The sequence below is a fragment of the Barbus barbus genome, assembly GCF_936440315.1.
Source record: "Barbus barbus genome assembly, chromosome: 19".
Taxonomy (NCBI): domain Eukaryota; kingdom Metazoa; phylum Chordata; class Actinopteri; order Cypriniformes; family Cyprinidae; genus Barbus; species Barbus barbus.
This window is the reverse complement of record NC_136747.1, coordinates 15,936,708-15,961,696: the sequence shown is the minus strand read 5'-3', so window position 1 is coordinate 15,961,696 and position 24,989 is coordinate 15,936,708. Positions and strand designations below refer to the sequence as shown.

General features: G+C 35.4%; 2 protein-coding genes across 4 annotated transcripts in view; both read right to left on the bottom strand.

Annotated features, from left to right (window-relative positions):
- Nucleotides 1–1,189: 1,189 nt before the first annotated feature.
- On the bottom strand, nucleotides 1,190–5,407 carry asb4 (ankyrin repeat and SOCS box containing 4). Of its 3 annotated transcripts, none has more exons than XM_079441971.1 (5): nucleotides 5,058–5,407; nucleotides 3,341–3,640; nucleotides 2,619–3,106; nucleotides 2,351–2,464; nucleotides 1,190–1,570 (listed from the first exon to the last, which is right to left on the bottom strand). In XM_079441971.1, the coding sequence occupies exons 1-5, from the start codon at nucleotides 5,275–5,277 to the stop codon at nucleotides 1,382–1,384; spliced, it is 1,311 nt and encodes a 436-aa protein (XP_079298097.1). In that variant the 5' UTR covers nucleotides 5,278–5,407; the 3' UTR covers nucleotides 1,190–1,381. The 3 variants fall into 3 exon arrangements, with proteins under 3 accessions (XP_079298097.1, XP_079298099.1, XP_079298098.1); XM_079441973.1 differs by lacking the exon at nucleotides 5,058–5,407 and adding an exon at nucleotides 4,581–4,654; XM_079441972.1 differs by lacking the exon at nucleotides 5,058–5,407 and adding an exon at nucleotides 4,310–4,440.
- Nucleotides 5,408–7,557: 2,150 nt separating this feature from the next.
- LOC306885439 (neurabin-1-like) overlaps nucleotides 7,558–24,989 on the bottom strand; it is a 52,614-nt gene continuing 35,182 nt past the window's right edge. Inside the window, exons 7-20 of the mRNA XM_079441953.1 lie at nucleotides 22,438–22,590; nucleotides 21,739–21,792; nucleotides 20,274–20,503; nucleotides 18,545–18,641; nucleotides 16,715–16,862; nucleotides 13,837–13,889; nucleotides 13,187–13,259; nucleotides 12,943–12,994; nucleotides 12,355–12,414; nucleotides 11,628–11,676; nucleotides 10,341–10,460; nucleotides 10,202–10,225; nucleotides 9,799–9,981; nucleotides 7,558–9,373 (exon numbers count right to left, since the gene is read on the bottom strand). Coding sequence (XP_079298079.1) covers nucleotides 9,179–9,373; nucleotides 9,799–9,981; nucleotides 10,202–10,225; nucleotides 10,341–10,460; nucleotides 11,628–11,676; nucleotides 12,355–12,414; nucleotides 12,943–12,994; nucleotides 13,187–13,259; nucleotides 13,837–13,889; nucleotides 16,715–16,862; nucleotides 18,545–18,641; nucleotides 20,274–20,503; nucleotides 21,739–21,792; nucleotides 22,438–22,590 — 1,491 coding nt within the window. The 3' untranslated portion in view covers nucleotides 7,558–9,178. The remainder of the gene's footprint in view (nucleotides 9,374–9,798; nucleotides 9,982–10,201; nucleotides 10,226–10,340; nucleotides 10,461–11,627; nucleotides 11,677–12,354; nucleotides 12,415–12,942; nucleotides 12,995–13,186; nucleotides 13,260–13,836; nucleotides 13,890–16,714; nucleotides 16,863–18,544; nucleotides 18,642–20,273; nucleotides 20,504–21,738; nucleotides 21,793–22,437; nucleotides 22,591–24,989) is intronic.

The following is a 24,989-nucleotide window of genomic DNA, read 5'->3' as shown; positions in this document are numbered from 1 at the left end:
CTGTTTCTCTGTTGTATCTCTTCTGTGGAGAATAAGTGGAAACAGGCTGTCTTCTGGGAGGAAGAATCATTGCTTCCAGGTGAAACTGTGTGGGGTACAGAGAGAGACAGAAGAACAGATACTATCCTAAACTCACACACGACTCATCATTAAAGGAGATGGCAACCTTAAATTAGTACCGACTAGAATGAAAAGAGCACCTCCACTCTTCAAAAATAGTTTACCAAGTGCTGAGGCCAATGATTTTCAAACAGTGATACTGTATCTCATCGGCTGAAAGGACAAACATAAATTTAGTCACAGAACCTCTAATATCACAAAAAAAGCCTGTACTGAATTTGTATAAGCAGATTTTTAGTGTACATATCCCTGTCTCCTGTGTGCTTGTTTATTAAATATTATAGCTAACAAGTAGCTACCTAAAAACATGGTCGGTGTCTGAAACACATACTTGTACAGTAAACTTACACTGTATAGTGGGAAATTAGGTTAATCTTAGTGACTCAATTCTGTTGAATTTGTTCAGATGAAAAATTTGACTCGTTCACCTAAAACTGATTATTTTGTTTTTATTTGATTTGCTTTAAAAAAAATTAGAATGTGTACTTCTTGGGGTAAGATATAATAATCACTATTAGGTCTTGAACGTAAAACTGTAGTCCACAGAATTACAAACATTCATAAAGATCATTCATATTACCTTTATTCAAAGTCTTGGATCCTAAAATTCCTCAAAGCGATTTAACTTGTCAAAAATGACCTTTAAAACCTCTTTTATTGCTTAAACTAGGCCCATCTAAAGAGGATCCATGACTATTGTGTCTGCTCTCATTATTCAGGGTTAAACCCTGATAAGCACTTCAGTTTTTCATCTGACAAAAGGACTAATGGCTTAGACATCTCATCCTATTCAGCTGTTATCTGTAATGTGCTGTTGGCGTACTCCTTTATATTATCCTCTTACGCTAAATATGGCTTTCCGTTGTTCATTTCCCCCTCAAAAAATGATCTACACTCTTAGCCGACAAGCTTAAGACCCGAGTTTGATTATATTGAGCAGATCTTGATAGTCTTTCATTAAAACAATGTGTAGAAAGATCAATAACTTTTGAATGTATAATATTTAGAAGTACTATTTGAAATGTATTAAATATTATTAGCATTAAAATCAAATTATTCATTCTATATATATTAAATATTTGTTTTTAATAATACATATTAATATGAAATACATCAGCATTATTATTGTTCCCTGGTAAAGAATCAAATAAAGAAAAAATACTTTGAAAGCAAAAAGTATACAAGCTTTGGAGCATTGTTTTCATTGTAACAAAACTTGAATTTGAAGAAATAGTCATAAAGGTATAAAGCAGAAACAATGTCAGTATATGATTCCTACAGGCTCCAGAAGTAAGTATTTCTTCACTGATGAAGGAAGAAGGAGATGCTGGACACCCAGTTCACAGCGGTTCGACATTGCAGCTCGTATTGCACATCTGGCCAGATGCTGTAGAGTGCGGGGATTGTTGGTACAGACGGCAAACAAAGAATCATAGAAATTCCTGTACCTCTAAATGAAAAAGAAACAAAGTTGAAAAAGCAACACTTCATAAATGGACTTAATGAATATATAGCTTACCCATACACTTAAACATCACTGTGTCCTACATTCAAGGCTTGCAGGGCAACAGAATACAAAAGAGAAATTATTCTTTCGTGTCAAGTCAGAATGTTTTGTTAAAACTGCAAGATACACTGCAATCATATTTTCAATCAGTATCTGTCCTGTTGTTAAGTAAAAAATGTTTTAGTGTCATTTTGAAACTGTTTAAAACAGTTTTATTTAATAACATTAAATAAAATCTAATTTTTATTTATTTACTTCCTTCCTTAATTAGCATTTTGGAAATGCAGTACCATTCAAAAGTTTTGGGGCTGGTATATATATATATATGTTTTTGAAAGATGTCTCTTATGCTCACTAAAGGTGCATTTCTTTTACCAGAAATACAGAAAATATTATTACAATTTAAAAGAACGGTTTTGTATTTTGTTTTAAAATGTGGAACTTCCAGCATTATTACTATTACAGTCTTCACTGTCATATGAGCCTTCAGAAATCATTCTAATATGCTGATTTGGTGCTCCAGAAACATTTCCAAACATTTTTAAAGAAAGTTCAACTTAAAAAATGAATGCAATGTTTTTCCTTATTTTTACACTTATTTTAAGCATAGACCCTACAAAATTTTTAAGTATTTAAATTTTTGTTTATTTATGTGTTTTATTGCATTATATTTTCTAATTTTGTTTATTATTTGCATTGTATAAAAAAAAGTTTGTTTCTGACCTCATACACAGCTTCAGGAATAGCAGCCCTCCATTTTTTTGTGTACTTGATATGTTCATAAGAATTGACCATAACCTCCACTGCCCTGGGGTATTCATGACACACCTGCAACACCTACTTAATAGAAAGACAACCAAAAAGAACAACATTAATATTTAAAATTCATCTAAAGTACAAAAACCACCTAGTTGACCATAAAATTTCCACTGACAGTTTCACTCATCAAATATATGGAATAATAAAGCAGTTTGGGTGTTGAGTGTTGTACCTTATGAAACTGTGGTGGATAGACTCGTGCTGCTCCGTAGTTCAGAAGCAGCTGATAGCAGCGTTCAGGAATGGCCCATGGCCTGATCTGCGTCACCTTTAGCAGATACTGTATCGCTGCGCATCCATTGATATCCATAGCTTTAGTCTCGGCACCGGCCTCTAGTAACATCTGGATAAGCACATGGTCACAGTTCCAGCAAGCTTTGTGCAGTGCCGTCTTCTTGTCTTCCTCATATAAATGTAGGTTAGCATTTTGGTCCAACAGGATTCTGCAGACAAGATGGTGGTCTGTGCTGTAGGTCCGCTCGCGAATGTCCATGGCCCAGAATGCAGCAGTGATCAAAGGCGTCTCCATGTAGCCATTGACTGCATTGATATCAGCTCCATGGGCAATGTAGTAAGCCACCAGCTCTGGGAGGCCATAGCGGGCTGCAGTGTGCAGAGGGGTGTCCTGGTTCTCCTCACTGGGCATGTTGATATTTGCTCCTGCAGTAAGATTAGAAGATTAGAAGTATTTTGTGTTTTTTGTCCAGTAAAAGTCCAGTGTTGTTTTGAACCCCACTGACGTCCATTATATGGATAAATACAGTTACAATTGCTGTTTGTATTCCACAAAAGAAAGAAAGTCATACAGGTTTGGAACGACATGAGAGTGAGTAAATGTTGACAGAAATGCATTTTTAGGTCAACTAAGAAGATTTTAGATTTAAATCTACAAACCTTTGAGAATAAGATGTTTGGCACAGTCCAAAGACTCTCGTGTAATGCAGTAGTGTAAAGGAGTATGCCCACTCAGGGACATACTGTTGATCCGTGCGCCCCATTTCAGCAGAAGTCCCACACAGTCAGCATTAGACACCGTACAGGCCACATGTAGAGGTGTTTTCCCATTAGGTTTCCTATTGACTGCTGCCCCATTCTGCAGAAGGACTATGGCACTCTCCAATGAATTGTACATCATACACACGTGAAGACCCATCGCCCAGGATGTCTCCAACTTATAACTTGGCAGCCAGTAACCTGGTGGGAAGGAAAGAAAAAAAAAAAAAAAAAAATATATATATATATATATATTGGCAGCCAGTAACCTGGTGGGAAGGAAAGAAAAAAAAAAAATATATATATATATATATATATATAATATATATATATATAAAATGCAATAATGTCTCCACCGACTCTCTCACAGATCATAACCATGCAGCCTTTCTCTCTGGTTTTATAACAGCTGTACCTTTTATAGTTAGAACAGATATCATTAGCACACTACAATCTAACATTGCTCTTTAAAGCATTAACAATCACTAAGCTAAAAGTTAAAATCACTCAATTAAATCGACATTTTAACTGCTATAAGAAACACATTAACTCATCTGAGCTTATTAGTACTGTTTTAGCTTACATTTTATTTACCCATTACAATAGTCCTTTTACAGTTATCATAAAATGCAAGCAGCGCTCGTCCACTCCTGATAGCAAAATGGATATATTTGCATGGCTTTCTAACATTTACAGATGAAAAATATAGGCTACTCTTGACATGTCAGTTATGCACTGAGGAAAACAAAACGTCTCATTTGCATTAAACAGCACAAAAGTTTGCCATGTTGGATCGATTTGATCCATGATCGACATTAAGGGCTGCTTAAGAATAAGCGAGCACAAATTAGTGCGAGTGTGTGAATTTACATTGTCGTTTATAACCGCTTTAGCCCCGATTGATTTGTTAGGTTACTTCAAGTCAGGTTTTGGACTTTAATCCCGCTTCTCCTCAGGTCTCCGCAGTGTTGTTGTGATTCGTCATATTCACGCGCAGCGGTGACGAGAGCACGCGCTTGAGAAACAGTTTCGAGAGAAGTCAATATACATATAAAATATTGGTCACAGATTATTGGTCACTTTCTAAACAATACAAGTGTAGAATCCACTAGTAATTAAATATAAATAAATCTGTTTTTACCGATGCAAATATGTTAGAAACAATGATACTGCCAAACTTCGATGCATCGCATCGTTAACTTTTTTTGCCGATGCACCGAGCGAATCCGGGAATCTCCCCATCCCTACTCATTACTAGAGCATCAGATTAGACAAAAATCTGTTTAGTAGGGCCTAAATTGAGTCATATATGGCCTAAAAGCCACAAAACTCCTGATTTTCTTTTTATTTCAAAGTCGAGTGACAAATTAATTCACAGCACGAAAAGTCTCATTTGAGGTCATAAAAATCACTTGTATAGATATGCAACTGAATAAATAGTTTAATTGGAAATTATAGCAAGTGCCTTTACTGTGCGTTCTTCAGTGAAAGTGGTTCATGCGTTTAATCTGTTATTTGCAGTCTGGCTCCACTCTGTGGCTGGATTACTAACTGCAGCCATGCAGTACCATGATTTCTCTGGTAAAAGAGCGACTGTTGTGTCGTCAACATGAATTACCTTGCTTATACGAGGCAAGGGTCATATCGCGGTCCTCCACGTCTAACACAGTGTCTATGTCAATGCTGGTGGTGCGAAGGATTTTTGCAACCTCAACTGCGTCGTTACGCGTGAGCGCTTCTAGAAAGCGTGCCTTTAGAAGGTTATCAGGTGCTTCCCGCCGCGACAAAGTCCGGTTATCTTCCTCCGCTAAACCGAGAACTGCTGGAGGCCTGCTCATATCTCACACATACACCGATTAATCCGCAAGAAACACTCTTTCAGTATGTTTAAGTAATTCCAGAAAGCTTTATGAATTCCAGTGGCCTGGAGCGTGTGAAACACAATCAGTGTCGAGTCGATCTCAGTCTGACTATTAATAGACTGAGGGGAAGAGGTCAAAGCATAGCCTACTCTGGACCAAACAAGCGCTAAAAGTTCACAAAAAATGGGCTACAATAGTAATTATAATATTCGCCAAAATATTATGATTACTACGGTAAAATAAAGACGCCGTATTAATGTATTATGATCTTATAGTATTTTGGGTGAACCCATTACCAATGGAAACGGTGCAAAAGTGCAGCAAGGTTACAGCTTGGTATTGGTCTTACCTGCCTTTTTCGAGGCAATCTTTTAAAATAATGTGACAGATAACTAGATTGCATTACAAACAGGTGAAATAAAGTCATAACGTTGCATTTTTCAAAAAGAACACACCAATAAAGCTGAAATAAAACATTCAGTGTTGTTTCCACAGGTCATTAAGTAGCACAATCATTTTCAGATGTGCTAATAAAAGTTTCTCAGGATTGCGTAGTAAGAATTGCAAACTAAAAGAAAATGCACTGGAGTTAATAGAGTGCACAATTTGAAATTAGAAATTAGAAACAATATTAGGCCTAATTTGCAATATTTTTGACTAATTAAACATATTACATAATGTTCAACACACTTCATGGCAATTTAGTTTACGTTTTGCCGATTTTGTACAGTCTTCTTTTTAAGTTTTTGTATGATGTGTTTACGGCCTACTGAGGGTTAGGTTTAGGGGTGTTTAGTTTTTCTTTTCTTTTTTTTTTTTGTACTTTTCTGCTACAAACTGTAAAAAGTAAAAAAGTCTCAAATGTTCACAACATGCACATTTGAATCCACAAACTGCTTGCACACGAACAACCCGAGACAGGTTTGGAATGATCTTTCATTGTATTTCTCTGGCCAAATATGTCATTTGAAGTGTATAGTCCAACATGACAAACTTTCACAAGGCTTTTAATTTTTCATGAACAAAAATAAAGGACAGAATTTAGTAGTTTTGGAAAGAATGGTATGGCACATTGAGGTCCCTCATGCGGGTATAACAAACAAAAATACACAGGTTAATGCTCTTTTCTCAGGCGATGCGTGCAGTTCCTCTATAGACCCTGACTGACTCTGCCATACAGTGAAAACAACAAATAACCCATGAAAGAGAAGCACATTTCTGTCCTCAGATCCGTACGTGATTATCCCTGCACGCAGACACATTCAAACAGGCAGACCCGGTCTGCGGTCTCCTCATGAAATCGATAAAAAAACGCCAGGATTAAAAGCTATTGCTTAACTTTCACATACAAAAGTCAGTATATCATAAATGTGTAGGCAGGTTAGATTTGGATCTACAGCAGGATATTTTTTCAGGTGATTCACAGCAGAGGGCTAGAAAGGTTTTTATAATGTTAAGACAAGCGTCTTTTTGCAATTACAATAATAAAGATAATTCACAAGAGCATGGTGAGTTAATGAACAAACAATCTCCTAACTCTCCACTTTTTGATTACAATTATGTTTTTTGGTAGTATTTTTTATTTTTTTTTGCTTCGTAAATAAATAATGTGAACTGATTTACAAACAATTCTTTGATTGGGAAAACAATAAATAGACTATGACAGGCTTAAATTATTAGAGATAAATAATTCAGTAATTAACAACAATATAATCTTAAATGGAGTCACATTTGAGTGCTTGTAATAAATCCACAGGGTCATGAAGCACTGCCTAATGCCCTCTGTACAGTGCCCAAGTACCACTGAAGCTGCCTTTGTGTTGCTATGGAAATAATCAGTAATTCAAAAGTAAACATGAACAATATGTATCATCATGCATGAGAAAACGACATGTTTACAAGAATGCAGAATTGAGAAAAATATGATACGTATTGATAAAATTGGACAGTGAATAGAATGTGGGTTAAACAGGGTTAATATGACTCATCAAATTGGATTCTGGAATGCAAAACAACGTCTATAGGCTACTGTGTTTTGTAGACTTACAATTGATACATATGGGAAATGTGTTGCATAAATTTAAAAATACAACCCAGGATAAATTGATAGAGGCGATACTGATTACTCTATGTAGTAAATAACATTATAAAAGACTACGTTATGGTGCTCTCTTTGTGAATCTGACAAATAACTGAAGAAAGAAAAACGAAAAAAAAAACACTGGGATCAAACTGATAAAGTTACTTGCACTACTGTTTAAAAGTTTGGGGTCAGTAACACTTTTTTTTTTTTTTGAAAGAAGTCTCTTATGCTCACCAAGGCTGCATTTATTTGACTAAAAATTGAGTAAAACAATCCTTGTGTGAAATACTATTTAATACAATACAATAATGTTAAATACAATTTCAAACAAAAAAACTTTTTCTATTTTAATATATTCTGAAATATAACTAATTTATGTGATGGCAAAGCTGAATTTTCAGCTTTGTCTTCAGTGTCACATGATCCTTTATAAATCATTCTAATATGCTGATTTGCTATTGAAGAAACAATTATTATTGGAAACAATATTGAAAACAGTTGTGTTTTTCTGGAAAATATTTGACATTTTGAGCTCTTTGATGAATAGAAAGTTCCAAAGAACGCCATTTATTTGAAATAGAAATCCTGTCACTTGTCATTCCACTGTCACTTTTGATCAGTTTAATGCATCCTTGCTGAATAAATGCATTCGTTTCTTTCAAAAATCCTACTGACCCCAAACTTTTGAACATTAGTGTATGGTACATAGATAGGTCCGTTTTAAGTACACATTTTTCATCTGCTCTACAACATTTGGATGCAGGTAAAACAGAGGTGCATTCACTCAATCGGTGTGATCCAGACTGTAACCTGAAACCGTAAAAATAAAATTAAAATCTAAACAGCACTTCAAAAGGCAGCACTTGGGTCTAACTGAGAATCTAGCTCAGGGGGATGGAGAGGGCTAGAAGCAGGTAGCTGTGAAATAGAAGCAGCAGTGGGTCTTTTTTTCTTGCTTTTTTATTTTAGAGTGCAAGTCTTTGGAGAAGAGTTTAAAATGGCAAACTCCTGAAATCGTTTAGTATCCCATTGCTACCATTTTCTTCCAAAGACCATTAGGAGGATTCAAGCTCGGAGAAGAACATACACATCAGTTATATTCATCTTGAATACTGGCAGGTCAATGAAGGAGATCCAAACAGGAGGTTCAAAGTATACAGTGAAATATCCACAATGAGGGTCCGTGATATCTCATTACCCGGAATGGCTTTCTTCTCACAGTAAGGTTTGTGTTTGCCAGTGAATCAGACTGTAGTGGTTCTTGTGAGCAGCACTCAAACTCTTTGAGGTGAAGAGACACTCGACAGCAACACTGCCCATCTCTCTGACCTGTGCTTTGTCAAAGCCTTCATATTAAAATCTCTCCGCGTTCCTTGAACAAGCTATTATGCTTTCAATAGAAAAATGGCACGTTAGACATATTCATTCTGCATATGTACAATGTCTCAACATCTAAAGGTGCTTGTAATGAAGAGTTTTTAACTGTCATGGATGAGTTATGAGCTGATATGCTCTGATTCAATATATACATCTTCTCAATATGCAAATAAATAGATATTAATCAGACATAAAACACAGGAAACCAAAAAAAGCAGTGATCATTCTGCTAAAACGAGCAAAAAAAACTGAATATTATTCGGTAAAAATAACAAAATCCATATTTCTAAATTTTGGTTTAAATTCATCCAGTGGCAGCTCAATGGCAATAAGCCCCTTTTGCAATGAACTTTCAGTCCTTGAAATGTTGAACTCATCTGTACTTATAATGGTGAGATAGTAGTGAGGTGAGTAGAGTCATTCAGTAGTGCCCTCTCCTGGTCCGGAGGAGTTGTTATTTTTCCGGACCTGTTTCTGAACCTGCTCCAGTTCTTTCTTGCGCTGTTTCTCCATTTTCTCTTTGTTTCTTCGAGCTTTTTCCATCAACACCTTCAGATCCTTCAGCTTTTTCTTAATCAGAGCCCGATCCTGAGAGGACTCTACACCCAGAGCCTGCCAAAAACAAACACGGACAGGCTTACAGGATGTTCAGATGGGTCCCAAGAAACTATGCTAATCTATAAAGACATTTCTCATTGCAGGGAAAGCAGATGGGACATTAATTATTCTAGCAATTTTAGCATATGTCAGGGGAAGCAGTCATTTTGATGGATAAAACAACACCTAACCATCTATCACATATGTTTGATTAAATTTTCTTGTATAAAATGGACTTTACTATTGAAATGAAAAAAGTTTTGAACAAAAACTAAATAAATCAAATAAATAAATGTATTACAGTTAATCAAAACTTTTGTTGTTGTAAATGTAATGTATGGTTGTGTGTGTAAATGTGTACATGTATGGTTTTCACCATGCACAATAGAAAAAAATAGAGGGTTAACAGACTAAATTATCCCAACAAATCTGTTCCTCACCTTGAGTGCTGTGGTGTCCAGCTTGAGTAGCTGCTCTCCATCCACATTCTTGGCAGTAAAAAGAGTGACATACTGTTCCAGGTTCAATCCCATGAGCCAGCACGACACCTGTTGACATGTCCATTCAGTCACACTGCGGTTCTGCCACTGGTACGGCTTCGAAGGAGGACCGTCATCTAGAATCTGGCAGACATGCGCAAACTTACAGTACATAGTCATCAGCACTAATTCATAATTTATGTTGACAGGCTTTTATGAATTTTACATGCATTTCCAGAATTAATCAAAGTGTTGTTGGGTCACAAAGAACATTCAAAAAATTTGAAAACTAGACTAAACATAAGTACTTTAAGTGGGAAGAAGGTTCTTTCTGGGACTCAAACTCATTAAAACAAAGTCTCACCTCATCTTCAATCATATCCACACTCTAATAAACGCAGCGTAAAGGACAAGAAAAACTCACTGAATCAGAAAAAGCTGATCTTTCCAGGAAGAACAAGTGATGCTTTTTTTAGATCTTTAAAGAGAGGAATCAACAATACCTCATCTGAGGAGAGCATTAGTGTTTGCGATCGGCCGGACATTTTAGCGTCGGTCAGGAGGCCACTGATATCTGTGGAGCTGGTGCTGCTGAGGCTGAGTTCATCAGTGCCACCAGGACCCTGGAAGAGAGACAGAGAGAAACATACCTGTAAGACACGACTGTTATCTGATTGACACATTTACTCGTGTATCATTTTGATTCGCTTTAATTGTTTCTCCATTACTTGAGAGGTAATCATTTATTCCTTGATTCTGATTGTTTTATTGACTATGGCAAAGAATTATCAGTGTAATTACTGTTGATTGACACTGAAGCCAATTAAGTCTCTTAAGATTAACAAGACAAAAGGAGACATGCATACCCCAGCAAAATGCTTTGTGTACACTGATGCTGTCACTCATATGATAATCGTGATAATTTGTCACAGAGTAAATTCATTTGCATTTTTAAATGAACGCATTTAGGGAAAGTCTTTCGACATGATGCCTAATCGATGCCTAATCAACTAACATGATGCATTTGAATGTGATTCTGGTCAGATGTTCTGAACACAAGGTCACAGTTTCAAGAATCAAATGGCATTATGTTCACCGAACGTTTTTCTCTGTAAAATATTGCTGAAAAAGCTCTCTCAACGTCAAACATATTTTGAAGAGACACAATCTCATCCCTGTAGAGACTATTCACACAGATGAGATGGACATGTTTACCAGTCTGGTTGTCTCCAACACCTCAAAGTCTGTGAGAGAGATTCTGAACAGAATATATAAATACTCTGAATATGTTGAGCTGTTTGCTGGCACAAAAAAATGTAAGGCCTTGACTCAGCATGGGTAGCAGGCCACAGTTTTTGTCCTTCAAACTTAATACAAGATTTCATTGTGTATTATATTCATGTGTTATAAGAAGATGAAAACATTAAAGAGTATGAGAGTCAGAATGCATGCAACTGAGGGAAATTTCCCAAAACTTTATAATAATTTAGCAATAATAAAACAGTAATGCACAACTACTGTATTTCTACAGCTAAAATCAGAGAAACATCTGATTAGCCTTGGATCTGAACAAACATGACTTGATACAGTACCACATAATATGAATAGGAGAAGAAGTGTGGCCAGGAAAAAGATTTCTGTTCAAAGGAAATGCAGCACAGCAGAGGGAGGTTAAATCACTAAACAGGCAGCAGGCATTTATATTTTAAACAACTGACTACAATTTCTTTTAAACTATCTAAATATATACTTATATATGTTTATATATACACCTGTGTGACTTTTCTCACCTTGCTCTTGCATCTTTCAGGACTGTTCTCTGCTGAAGGCCCTGTGGAGCTAAAGAGAGGGGACTGGTTATTCAAGCATACATAATGACCGAATGACTGGTACATGGCACAGAGCTGAGACAGATCATACTCACAGGTGAGAGGTGCATTTATTTCACTGCTTTACAGACTTAAGGTTCAGCCTTAAGTCAGACTTTTTTTTTTTAAATTTGCATTGTTAAAAGTCTATTGTAATTTGCGGTTTGAATCCAGGGACTGTGACGCTGTGGGGTCATCCGTTTATTCCCAGAGGAAATAAAACCTTCATTTAACCTTGCATCTGCTGAGCAATTCTCTTTAATCATCGATTAAGCAATTCTTTGAATCACTGAAGATTCATTCGAATGCAAAATGTGTGTATGTCCTGCAGTCTGGCACATCTGAGATGTCCAGGCCAGTCCATATTAATTAGGTGTGTAAGATCAAGAAAAATAAAATGAGAGAAAAGGTTTGTACATTAAATCCAAGGACAAAATCATACCAAATCCAAGCTGAAAAGATTTTCTTTGATTTATTCCTTTTTAATTTACGTTGGAAGCTCTTTTGCACTTTTATTCATCTTGTAGTCCTTGAGAACTCAGTTTTAAGGCACAGCTCGGCACTTATCCTGACATTGCTATGAAAAAGATCTCAAAAATCCTGCTATTTCATTTGTAGGTAGGCTGAATGTATCTGGTTCTTTATTTACCTTTTACCAGGAGATCCTTTTGGATCCTGCTCTTTCCCTTTACTCTTCCTCAGAGAAGATCTGAAAATATAAACAGTAGTGACATTTACAATGTTACCAAAATTTCCATTTCAAATAAATACTATTCTTTAACACTTTCTATTCATCAAAGAATCTTGAAACAGCAGAATATTACGAAAAATATTAAGCAGCACAACTGTTTTCAAGAATTACAAGATTTAATTTATTTATTTATTTGTTTGGATCATGTGAAACTGAAGACTGGCGTAATGACTTCTGAATATACAGCTTTGCCACCACAGGACATTTATTTTAAAAAATATATTAAAATAGAAAACAGTTGTTTTAAATTGTAAATATATTTCATAATGTTACTGTTTTTACTGTATTTTTGATCAAATAAATGCAATCTTGACTTCATTCAAAAACATTAAACATTACTAACATTACTTTTGAACAGCAGTTTACATCAACAGACAGAAGGTTTGTGTCTTTTGCATTCATTCTGACAACTAAGCTATACTGTACTTTTACACATCATAATCACACTGTAAGTGTTCTATAAATGTAGAATTGGCACCATCTTACCCCAAATCTAGTAATTTTTTGCTAGATTTCTCATCGCGACTTGCTGAAGAGCCTGTAGAAAAATCAGGCAGAGACAAATAGCAACATTGACCATATAGAGGCCTTATTTATTACGTCAAGTGTTCCTCTTATATGTTATCTTTTCTTTAGGGACTTTTCCTCATTGTGTCTCTCAGGCTTTAAGCATAATTCATTAGGCCTGTAATTGAGCCCTAATCAGGTATTAATGGTTTGGTGCATCTACCCTCATTATCAGGTCCCTGCTGAGGCTGCGGGTGCCTGAGCCTGGCCTCTGTGGAGGATTGATGCCCAGAGCCCTACAGACAGCAACAGAAAGAAAGAGAGGTGTTAAACATCCAAAAAGAATGCTCTTTGCAACAATAAGTGATTTCCTGTCTGTTTTTGCTGACCCAACGGTACATTCTTCTGTTTCTTTGCAGAGACGTACTGCATTATGGTTGTTACAGACACTTACAACAGTTAGACACAGTGTGGCTTAGTATTTGAGAGAGGAAATAATATAATAAATATAATATAATATAATAATATAATATAATAAAAATGTAAATCATATTTTCTCAGGAAACCTAAAAAATATGCCAAATAGGTAAAAACAGGCCCTTGGGCAACAACAATTAGTAACATGATCCTGCCGTACAAGAACAACAATATGTACAATAACATGTCCTAGCTTTTCTCCTGTTTTGTGATCCTATCCCACCCAAGAACCAGTGATGGGAAAGAAAACTAATTCAGAGTAAAGAAAATAAAGTTACATTGAATTATGAATTAAGCATGAGATTAGAATTGACTTTCATTCTTTATCAGTGCATCTGGCTTAAATGTCCTGTGTCTGAATGAGAGGTGTTTGGTGTGTGTGAAAGGGAGTTTTACCCTCTCGTTTCTCTCAGGATGAGTTCCACTAGTTCCTGTCAGCTCGTCCAGTTCTAGCATACAAAATAGTTACATACAATTACATAATATACACAGATGGCAAAATAGCAACACTTATATATGTATTTCTTGAGCACCAAATCAGCGGATGTGACACTGAATAAATTACCATTTAAAATGAATGTTATTCATATATGTGTGTGTGTGTGTGGAGTTGAAATTTTGCTGACCTTAAACCATGTTCTACACTAAACACATCATGTAAACACACAGTGCAGTGTAGGAACAGTATATGAATTTCCCTAATAATTCATAACCTCTCTAGCAAACCTGGAGCCAAAACAATGAAAAACACTCACATAACGGATTTCACATAAGAAAATATGCCTTCTGGCCCAGTCACTGAGACCACCTCAAGAGAGCGCTGCACACCAGACATCCCAAGAACTGTAGCTATACTGAAAAAGATATGGTGCAAAATTCCTCCCGACCATAGTGCGGGCCTGATCTGCAATTATGGGAATCATTTGGTGGAGGTTTAGGGTGGGACAACCACCACTTTTTTCAACATTCTGTTTTTGATTTTGTCTAAGATCAGATAAAAGTTTATGACCAAATTCACTTATTACACATTTTCCTGCAACTACAGTTCTCACTGCTCATTTAACTAGGATAGGACAAAGCATTTTAACACAGGAAAAATAGCTTTAAGCAAAACAAATGACAGTAATCCACTATCAAATATCAGGTACTTTGTCTGATGAAAACATACAATCCTACAACAGACTAGTTTGTTTATATGATACAATGTCCCGTAGCGCCATATGCTATTAACAGATATTTGAAATGAAATGGGCTCTTGTTGGAAACAGGGCAGAGAGGTTTCCTGCTGAAGAGGCTTTCAGTGAACTGAGGCCCACCCTGTGGCAGCACTTCCTCATAATCTCCCTCATTCCGTCACAATGCATCCAATCAGCTTTCCAGCGCTGTCCACTCTTATCACAGTGATCATAGCGGATTCAGAATAGGCAGATTTGAAGGGCCAGTGTACCCATTACTATTGAGTGTGTGAGGTGTGAAGCATCAAGCGCCTGAGAAGAATGATGCTGCTTTAATTTAATTAACAAACCTCAGTTGCGTGCAGCTGTTCAGCAGTTCAAAATGAATGGAGTTTATTACAGAGAGATACTGTTACATAACACGCAGAAAGCGCTCGCCATATTTAATTTGACACAAGTGAGGCTATGAGGTAGAGCCCTGCGCGGGACTGTTTTCTTCATCCCGCTCCCGCCCGCCGAATTTCTGACCATTACCGCCCGCTCCCGCAACGTGTGTGTTACACTCCCGCCCGCACCCGCAATATGTATGTCCACTCCCGCCCGCACCCGCAAAACTCTGAGAATTTATTCCCGCACGATAATAGAGATGCATTGACTTCGTGTCTTCTCCCGTCCCGCAGGAAAAAAAACGTATTGTATTGCTATTATTAAAGAGATTCATGTTTGTTCCTTTCCCTGACCTGCATGTATTCTGACGCACTGGTAGGGAAGATGAATATAGCCTGGGCTATCGGGGACATCTAAAACGCTTAGGCTACCGCGCGTTTCTTTAGACTTCAAGTACTTTGATTTTGTTGACAATGACATCATGTCGCTAGGTTACCTCCCGATCCCGCAGTGTTTTTTTTTAGCCGCCCATTCCCGCCCGCAGCAAAGTTCAAACCGCCCGCTCCCGCGAGATTTGCGTTGGGTCCCACGGGACCCGGCGGGTCCCAATCCCAATGCAGCCCTCTACTATGAGGAACAGAAATATTTTTTGAATATGTCGCATTGTTGTGTCCCAGGGCATTGTTTGTTCAGCTGTCAGTGTAGTGAAAATATAGTATAAATGATTTTTTCGTTAATTATTATTATTATTATTATTATTATCTAATTATTTTTATTCAAATGATTATTATTATGATTATTATTACTACTATTTTTTTTTTTTTTTTTTTTTGTTATTTAAAAATAAAAGATAATACTAATTTTTTACTTTTATTATTAGCTCATCAACATGCATAATAAAATATTTTTTTAAATATGAAAAACATTTATTTTTAAATTTTGTGTTATTTAAAAAATAAATATTGTTATTTTTATTACTCTCTCTCTCTCTCTCTCTCTCTCTCTCTATATATATAAGAGTTTAAAATTATTGTATTATGCATGATGATAATAATGAGAATATATGATTCATATTATCATCATTATAATGCATAATACAATTATTTTTAAATAACAAAATTAAATAATAATAATAATAATAATTTAAAAATATATATTATAATAATAATAATAATGAAGAATTAGCACAATATTATTATAATTTTAGATTGAGTTTGTTACACTAGATGTAAATTCCCCCAAATAGTTCCCCAATAATTCCTATTTAGTTCCTAATTTAATGGCTTGTTCTGTTTATTTGTATGAGGATAAAAAAAAATTAAAGCAATATTTTTCATATCATCACTGAACACTGTGGCTTTAAATAAAAGCCATGGAATATTGGGTGTGTTTTGATTTGATTTGACATATTTCCCCTCTTTCTGATAAGCACAGCTTTAACCGAGATTGATAGGGAAATTTGTCCTGTGTATTAATTGTTTCCTGTCACATTATGACGATGCCCATCTGGTATCTGCATGGTGCTTCACCTACCACTATAAATAGTTTGGGTGCAAAAAATGACCTGCTGTATAAAATGTGTCCTAGTACGTGAGAGTGTGTGTTTATATGAGGTCTGGTTTGAGGACACGTCTCAAACAGAAGACAGATGATCATTTTGGTAATTAGTGAGCCAGTGGGTGAGAGTGTTGAGGTGTGTGTATGTGACTCACCTCCTCCAGCAACACTTCTCCTTGGACACTGTAAGGCTGTAAGTCTCTCAGTCAACTGAGCTCGGCTCTCAGCGCTGTTGTTGTTATTGTTTACCTGGATGCCATTTTGCTTCATCAGCTGCATCAACTCTGACTCCAGTGTAGCAATCTATACAAAACCATGCGTGCTATAGTTTTTATACAATACACATTTGGATTATTTGTTTAAAAATACAGTAATATTGTAAGATATTCTTATAATTTAAATTTTATTATTTTATCATTTTTTTTTATTTTCACATTTATATTTTTTAAAATTTTATTTATTCCTGTGATGCCAAAACTGCTATTAATCCAGCTATTAATCCACATAATCATTCAGAAATTAATCTACAGTAATATGATGATTTGTGCCCAAGATATATTTCTTCTTTCATTAATGTTGAAAACAGTTGAGCTGCTTAATATTTATGTAGAAATTGTGATACATTTTTTTGTGATTCTTTGATTAATAGTTCGATACATTTATTTACAATACAATAAACAACATTTATTTTTAAATAGAAAGCTACAGAAGCGTATTGCATTCACTTGAGGAAAAAAAATCTACTCTGTTTTTCTGAATTAACGAGTTAATTATCTCAGAATTACGAGATAATTTTTCATGAAAAAACGTTTTTGCTCTGTTTTTCTGAATTATTGAGTTAATTATCTCAAAATTATGAGATAATTTTTCTTGAAATAAAATGTATTTGCTGTTTTTCTGAATTATTGAGTTAATTATCTCAGAATTATGAGATCATTTTTCATAAAAAAAAATATATTTTGTTCTGTTTTTCTGAATTAATGAGATCCCTCAAAATCCTGCCAGGAGCTCTATTTTAGCTGGATTGCATGGAAGTAAACATGTCCCGCCTTTCAAGTTTAATCCGGTTTTATTTTACTTTGGGTTTGAGACATTGGGAAATACTGCTGTCTTTAAGTAATATAAATGGTATTGTTATTAGTGCATCAACTTTGCGCAGACACCTCAAGACTTTGCGCCTGTTCAGACAAAAAGAACATTCTGATCTGCTTGACATTGCTGTGTTTCTCAAAAACGTTTTTTTCATGAAAAATTATCTCGTAATTCTGAGATAATTAACTCGTTAATTCAGAAAAACAGAGTAGATTTTTTTTCCTCAAGTGAATGCAATACGCTTCCGTAGAAAGCTTTTGTAACATCATTATATTACATTTTAAATATCTTTCTGGGCATTTTTGATGTGATTGTGTCCTTGCTGAATAAAAGTATTAATTTCTTTAAAAAAATAAAAACTCCTACAGACCCAAAACTTTTGAGTGAGGCAGAATACACTCCTATGAAAAAAGATATTTTAAATGTGATATTATAAGTTAAACAGATGTTTTATATGTTCTACTCTATACGGTTTCTTATGGTCCATGTATGAATCATATCCAACTACAATAAAAGTATGAACTTTGATATTTAACAGAAACATTCTGTTACTGGTTGTCCAAAGGTGGAATTCACTCCCAATAAATTGTGCATACTAACAGTGCACCATTTATTGACACACTCATTCACCTGACCTTCAGGAGATCACTACTGGGTGTTACCTAATTAATATTCAAACTGACAAGGTCTGTAAAATTTTAATATCGCTCCTATACTTTGTCTCAACCAAATTTACAGCAAAACATTTAAGAATCTTCCTCATTTGCGATATACCTTTTCCAAGCGGGCTCAAAAACTGATTTAAGCAAACAGACTTGGAGGATTTCACACTACAAGACAGTTGCCATGAAATGCAATGAAATGCACTGACGTGTGTGTATGCAGATAATTACCCTAACTTGAAGACTCTGGATTTCAGCCAAATTAGCTTTTTCCGCCTCCTCCAGCCTCTTCTTCTCTGCATCCTCCCTCTGAGCAAACTCCATCTCTCTGAAAGCAAGCAAAGACACAGATTTGGCGAAAGGACAATAATGTTTGTGCTCATATATGGGCTGAGACGGCTTTGCGTGGACCTATTAGTCTATTTCGAATGGCTTTGAGAGCAGAGAACCTCATTATCAAGCAAATAACAAAAAACAAATCCATCAAAATACTGTCAACTGAGAGACTTCTCATACAATGGAGTGCCATGACTGCTTACTCAGGCTTGTCGGCATGGATAGACAGCGACTCTGTAGTTAACCACGGCAATAATGCCTGAAGGGAAACCACAATTAAAGGCAGTCAGGCTCCAGAGGAGAGGAGCTGTGATAGAAATGACCAGAGAAATCAGCTCACACACGCTTTTAGGCTTGAGGAATGCGCACTGAGATTCTCACAACCTTTAGCCACACAGACATTATGAAGATTAAACTCACAGTTCACAGTTATATAATCGCAACGTATCTTTTCATTTTATAGCTTAAGCTGCTTTTAAGTACAAAATCTACCCTGTTGAAAAGGCTAGTCACTCATTTATGTTATTTGGATCTTCTAGCTTCACCATGCTAATCGACCAGTTACGTCAGCATATACCTGGTCCAGCATGACAGCTGTTTTGCAATAGAACAGACTTTGTATGTAAATGGCTACAAGCCGTTTCTTGTCACCAGGGCTCTGTGCCAAAACCTAGAGGGCTGCATCACAAACACATTCTAGACAAAGAATTTTGTTGACAAAATTTTGTTCAAATCCAACACGGCATGTATCATTTGTGGAGAAGCCAATCCCATAATACACTGCAACATGCTCAAAATCCATCCTAGATTGTGGGCAAAGTGATGTTATGAATGTTAATTATAAATACAATTAATTCAGTTAAAATTGCATAAACATACTTCAATTTAATTAAATAAGAAATACCATTATACATACTATTTGTATGTGCTGTTTATTTTTAAAACAGGGTATTGTGCTGTTAGCTTAGCGACATGCTAATGTTGGGCTCCACTGACATCAGTTGTAGTAATTTCTTCCTATTTACAGTATCATTTATCAGTATTTTTTTAGAAATTAAAACTTTAGGTTTTTACTTTTTAGCAAGGATGCATTAAATCAATCAAAAGTGACATATGTACATTACATATGTCTTATGTAATACACCTAGGATGCTTTGAGGGTGAGTAAAACTTGGGCTAATTTTCATTTTTGGGTGAACTAACCCTATTTAACACTAATTAAATAAATGCAGCCTTGTTGAATATAAAACATCTAACCGAAGCCAAACTTTTGAAGAATGTTTATATACCTATAAGTGTTTCCAATTTGGGTTGCCTAGAAGGTTCCATGATGGTTAGTATGCTACTTACCATGGCAGCTCCCTATGTAAGCAGCAGCAAGGCAAATAACAGAGTTTAAGAACGTCACTACTTTAAAAACTTAAGAGGTTTTGAACTTAGAATTCATGGTAATGAGCTCATTTGTGGTCTTTTGTGAGAGAACAGCAACCATATAATCAAGATCCTTCTCTTCAGCACTGCACTGGTATTATAATTACCTGAAATGTAATTAGTATTCTCTATGAATTCTCTTATGTTTAAAGGACATAGTTAAAGTACGCTTCGATCATCTCAGAATCTGTACCTCTGCTGGAAGTCCTTAATGAGCTTCTTGGCCTTGTTGTACTTCTTTTCCAGGGTCTGATATTGACTTTGGGCCTCCTTCAGATGCTCGTTGACCGTATGGCACAGCGTCTGAGCCTCGATCCAATAGCTCTCCAGTTTTAGCATCCTCTCCTTATTATCCTCGATGCTTTGCTTGAGCTGCGTCTTCTCTCTCTCCCACCTTGCCTTCTCTTTTTCCACTGCAGCCAGCTAAAAAGAGAACCAAGGATGGAGACACAGGGAAGAAATTAAGGTAAAAATCCCACAAAGTCAATAGAGCATATAGTGAACAGTTTTGGACATTAAAGACCATATGAAAACAAAAAAAACGACTTATTACTAACGTAAGAAATGTTCCTGTGCATACTAATTTTATTATACAGGAATGATACATTGAACGATAGAATGAAAAATACACATGTCAACATGTCTTCATATGAGCTGGAGGAATATAAATAGATTTGGTCACACCATAAACAAATTAAAATTTAACCGTGACTATCTACACTGTCATTTTACAAGTGATGAAATCTGACGTTTGTTCAGGTAGTCAATATCCGGCGCATCTACATGGGTTACTATAATAATGATGTAAATGTCAGCACCATGCCAAAAGATTTTCTCAGACAACAACTGAGAGTAGCCGTCAGTGTGGAAAGCTAAAATTTGTGATTCTGCTTGCCACTGAATTCACAAGGTGCTTAAGAGAAGGTGCTTTAAGCATTCCTGATGTACTGAATGCCACTAGCTATGAGGAAAGTGCGAGTAAAAAAAGGTATATTTGGAGATCAAGATGCACCATGTTCTGAATGACAAAACCCCTATTTGGTTTGCTGTTTTTGCTGTTCAGACTACAAGATACAAAACAGATTTGAGTCGGTTGCAACAAAAACATCAGATTTTTGCCAGTGTTGGTTTTGTTAATTAAAACTGAGACTAAAACTAATAAAATTAGTTTTTAGTAAATAAAGAAAGTTAAGATAAAATATTAATATTCAACAAAAAGCTAAAACTCAAAAAATTAAAATTAGACGCTATGCCTTAGCATTCTAACTGAAATAAGTATTAAAATCACTAAATCTAAAACAATAATTAAAGCCAAGTTGAAACATTTTTTAAAAATTAATAAATAGGAAAAATGACAATAGACATATAAAACTAATTCAAAATATGAATATTATAACAGTGTATAATAGTTAATAATACTAAAATAACACTGTTTTTTTATTTATTTTTTGCTAACTTTCTGAGGTCACGTGGGTGCACTTTCCTCTTGCTTACTTTATTATAACAAACAAAAAAGTTTGAAGAATAAAGGGAACTTGCAATAAAACCAGTTGTTCTTTTCCTACAACATACTGCAAATTCCATTTGGGGAAAAAAACATCCAATTTGTAGCTTTCTGTGAGGGCAAACAAATATTAGCAGATACAGTAGCCTCTTACCTTGTTCTTGAGTTTCTGGATCTCAGCTTCAGTGACAGTGTGTTTAATCTGCAGCTGTAGACACAAAGGGATAAGAGAAAGTAGAAGAAAGATGAGTGGATGATCAAGGACAGTCCTCATCTCAAAGGAAACTGACCAGAGAGGCTCTCTCTCTGCGTCACAACACTCTCTCTCAACAAATCCAGACTCAAGAGAAAGAACAGCAGAGAGCCAGCAGGAAATAGACTGAGACAACTGAGGAATGAGTGAGTTATGAGATATAATATTTACACTATTTCTCGAAAAAGAATATGGATTCTAATCAGCTACAATTGAGTGAATTTATTACAATTTACAGTTTATTACAATTTCAAATAAGCATTATAATACATTTTTAATGTATTAATTTTTTAGCAGAAATGATTTCAATATGTTGATTTGTTGCTCAAGAAACATTATTATCAATGTTGAAAACAGTTGCTTAATATTTTGTGAAAACATGATTCCTTTGATGATTAGAAAGTTCAAAAGATAAACTATTATTTAACATAAAATAGCTCAAATTGATTGCCAAAACAACAAAATTAAAATTTTTACTGACTTAATATTTAGTTTGGCCTTTTCAGGGTTTCTAAAGGTAAGTAAGTACTTCCTTTCATTGATAATTTTTTTTCCTTTTTCCTTTTAAAAAAAAAAAAAATGCATGCAATCATGGTTTACCTCTCGGAACTTCTGATAAAGTTTGGTGGCATCCAGTTCTGATGGTGAGATGATGTCCTCGTTTTCAGGTAAATCGAAAACCTCAATGGCCACATCTCTGTCTGTTTCCGTCTGGCCTGCCTCCTCCTCCTCATCCGTGGCGTACTCCCCTGTCTGGGCGTGGGCATATGGGAATAAACATCCACACTGCATTTACTGGAGCAATCAATGTGAAGGGTTTCTATCTTTAATAGGCTGAACAACTTTACATTGTGTGTCCAGGATGCTGTGTTTTCTTAAGAACAATACAGATATTAGACCATTTCATATCCTAAAAACCAGATTTTTAGCTTTTATATTAACTGGTATGCTTAGCCAAGTGAAATGTGAACTTTACCTCGATTTGCACATCTAACTGAGACGTGCCATTACATTTTAAATAGTTAAACTTGGCAAACTACAAAAAAGTAAAAAATAAATAAATAAAACAAATCCCATATGCCAAACAAAATCTAAGGACCACAAGTCTTTACACTTGAGTTAGTAAACAATGACCTAACATCCTACAGAACACCCTTGCAATCATGTAGCAATGCTCTACCAAGCACTCTGAACATCTGAGTGATTGTGTAGCAATACATGCATTACATTTAAAAATTGATTCTGTTTCTTAATGTGGTATTTATGTATGAAATACACTACTGTTCGACAATTTTGGTCTGTTTTTTAACTCTCTTATGCTTACTAAGCCTGAATTTCATTTGCTGAAAAATACAGTAAAAATAGCAATATTGTGAAATATTATTAAAATATTTTAAAAACATGTTTTCTATTTTAATATATTGTAAAATGTAATTTAATTCTGTGATAGCAAAGCTGAATTTTCAGCAGCCATTACTCTAGTCTTCAGAGTCACACAATCCTTCAAAAATCATCAACATGCTAATTGGCTGCTCAGGAAAAATTTCTTATGGTTATTTTCAATGTTGAAAACAGTTGTGCTGTTTAATATTTTTTTGTGGAAACCATGTTACTTTTTTATTTGATGACAAAATTTATTTGAAATAAAAATATTTTGTAACATTATAAATGTCTTTACTGTCACATTGTTACATTTATCGTATCCTTGTTGAATATATATATATATATATATTTTATATATATTGTGACGAACTTCCCGAGCACTCATCAGCGTTGCCCTGGAGAAAGAAGCGAAACATCTGCACTGGTCTCTGCACGGTGAGACTGGTCTCCTTGAAGCTGAGAACTAACGTGCCATCTCTTACTGATTTCAGATACGAGCGTGTGACCGATCCAGCCCTGCCACGAGCACAGCACCGACACACCGCACACAGGAAATCTCACACGGAGAGCACCGCAACACCTCAGCGAGCCACTCTTCACTCTACACCCCTTTATTGATAATAAATCCACCCTCTGGGGTATTTATTTGAGCTCTCCTTGTCGCGTGATTCTTCCACCCCTTCACAATATGCATATATATCATACTAATAAATCATACTGATCCCAAACTTTTGAACAGTTTTGGGCTGTTATCTTTTCAAAATAAAAACGATTCATGCAACATCAATTTCTCCTGCTTGCGTGTGGATCTGCCAAAGTTATTTTAGGCAGATGGATGTGCAGACACACACAGACAGGTTGGTTCTGCTTGGACGGGGCTCGTATCTGGTTGCAGGGCAGGGCTGTTCCCTGGGAGACCTTCTTTCCAGATCAAATTATTCTGCCTGGCAGGAGGCCATAAATAACCCTGTCCTACTGTACTGCTTTAACCTGAGTGTTCTCAATTGTTTCTCATTTGATTCTCCTCATCTCTCTCTCTCATCCCCTCACACACAAGTTAAATGAGAGGACACGGAGCAGACACAGACTCCATATCACCAGCATGTTATTACCTCTCAGATACTCTCAAAGGGCAAATTAGCTCATTTTGTAGTGTCACATTCAATTAATATATGTGTCACCATCCTTTTAACACGCTGGTGGTTGCCGTACCGCACGTTTGAGGAAACTAATTGCAAGAAGGTCAAATACAGAGGCACAGAGAGTATTTAAGCCACACTAAAAAAAAATTATGAATGTCACTGTATTAGATAACAAGATAAGTTCTATTTACTATATTTCATATCATAGTAAAATTCAATACTATTCTGTCTAAATAAATTAAAAATAAAAGACTGAAAATTTAAATAAATTTGTCCAAATACTACATGTGAATTTGGGAACATAATCATGTAGAGTAAGAAAATGAATATACTTTGAGATTTTCTAAAGATTTTCTAGGGATACATTTAACTTATGTATTTTTAAAGATTAACTTTATGTGAACAGTAAATGTAAAGTAAATGTAAAATATTGAAAATCAGCAACTTTGTATCATATATATTTTGATATATTTAATATAATAAATATGATATATATATATAATATTATGTATATACACACACACACACACACACACAACCCAAATTCCGGAAATGTTGACGTTTTTTAAATTTGAATAAAATGAAAACTAAAAGAATTTCAAATCACATGAGCTAATATTTTGTTCA

What these genes read in the sequence shown, in the direction of transcription:
- asb4 (XM_079441971.1), bottom strand. Translation starts at nt 5,277, where the DNA reads ATGAGCAGGCCTCCAGCAGTTCTCGGTTTAGCGGAGGAAGATAACCGG. An exon ending in CAAACATCTTATTCTCAAAG is followed by an intron (nt 3,107 to 3,340) that starts GTTTGTAGATTT and finishes ATCTTACTGCAG; the next exon opens with GAGCAAATATCAACATGCCC. An exon ending in ATCCACCACAGTTTCATAAG is followed by an intron (nt 2,465 to 2,618) that starts GTACAACACTCA and finishes TCTATTAAGTAG; the next exon opens with GTGTTGCAGGTGTGTCATGA.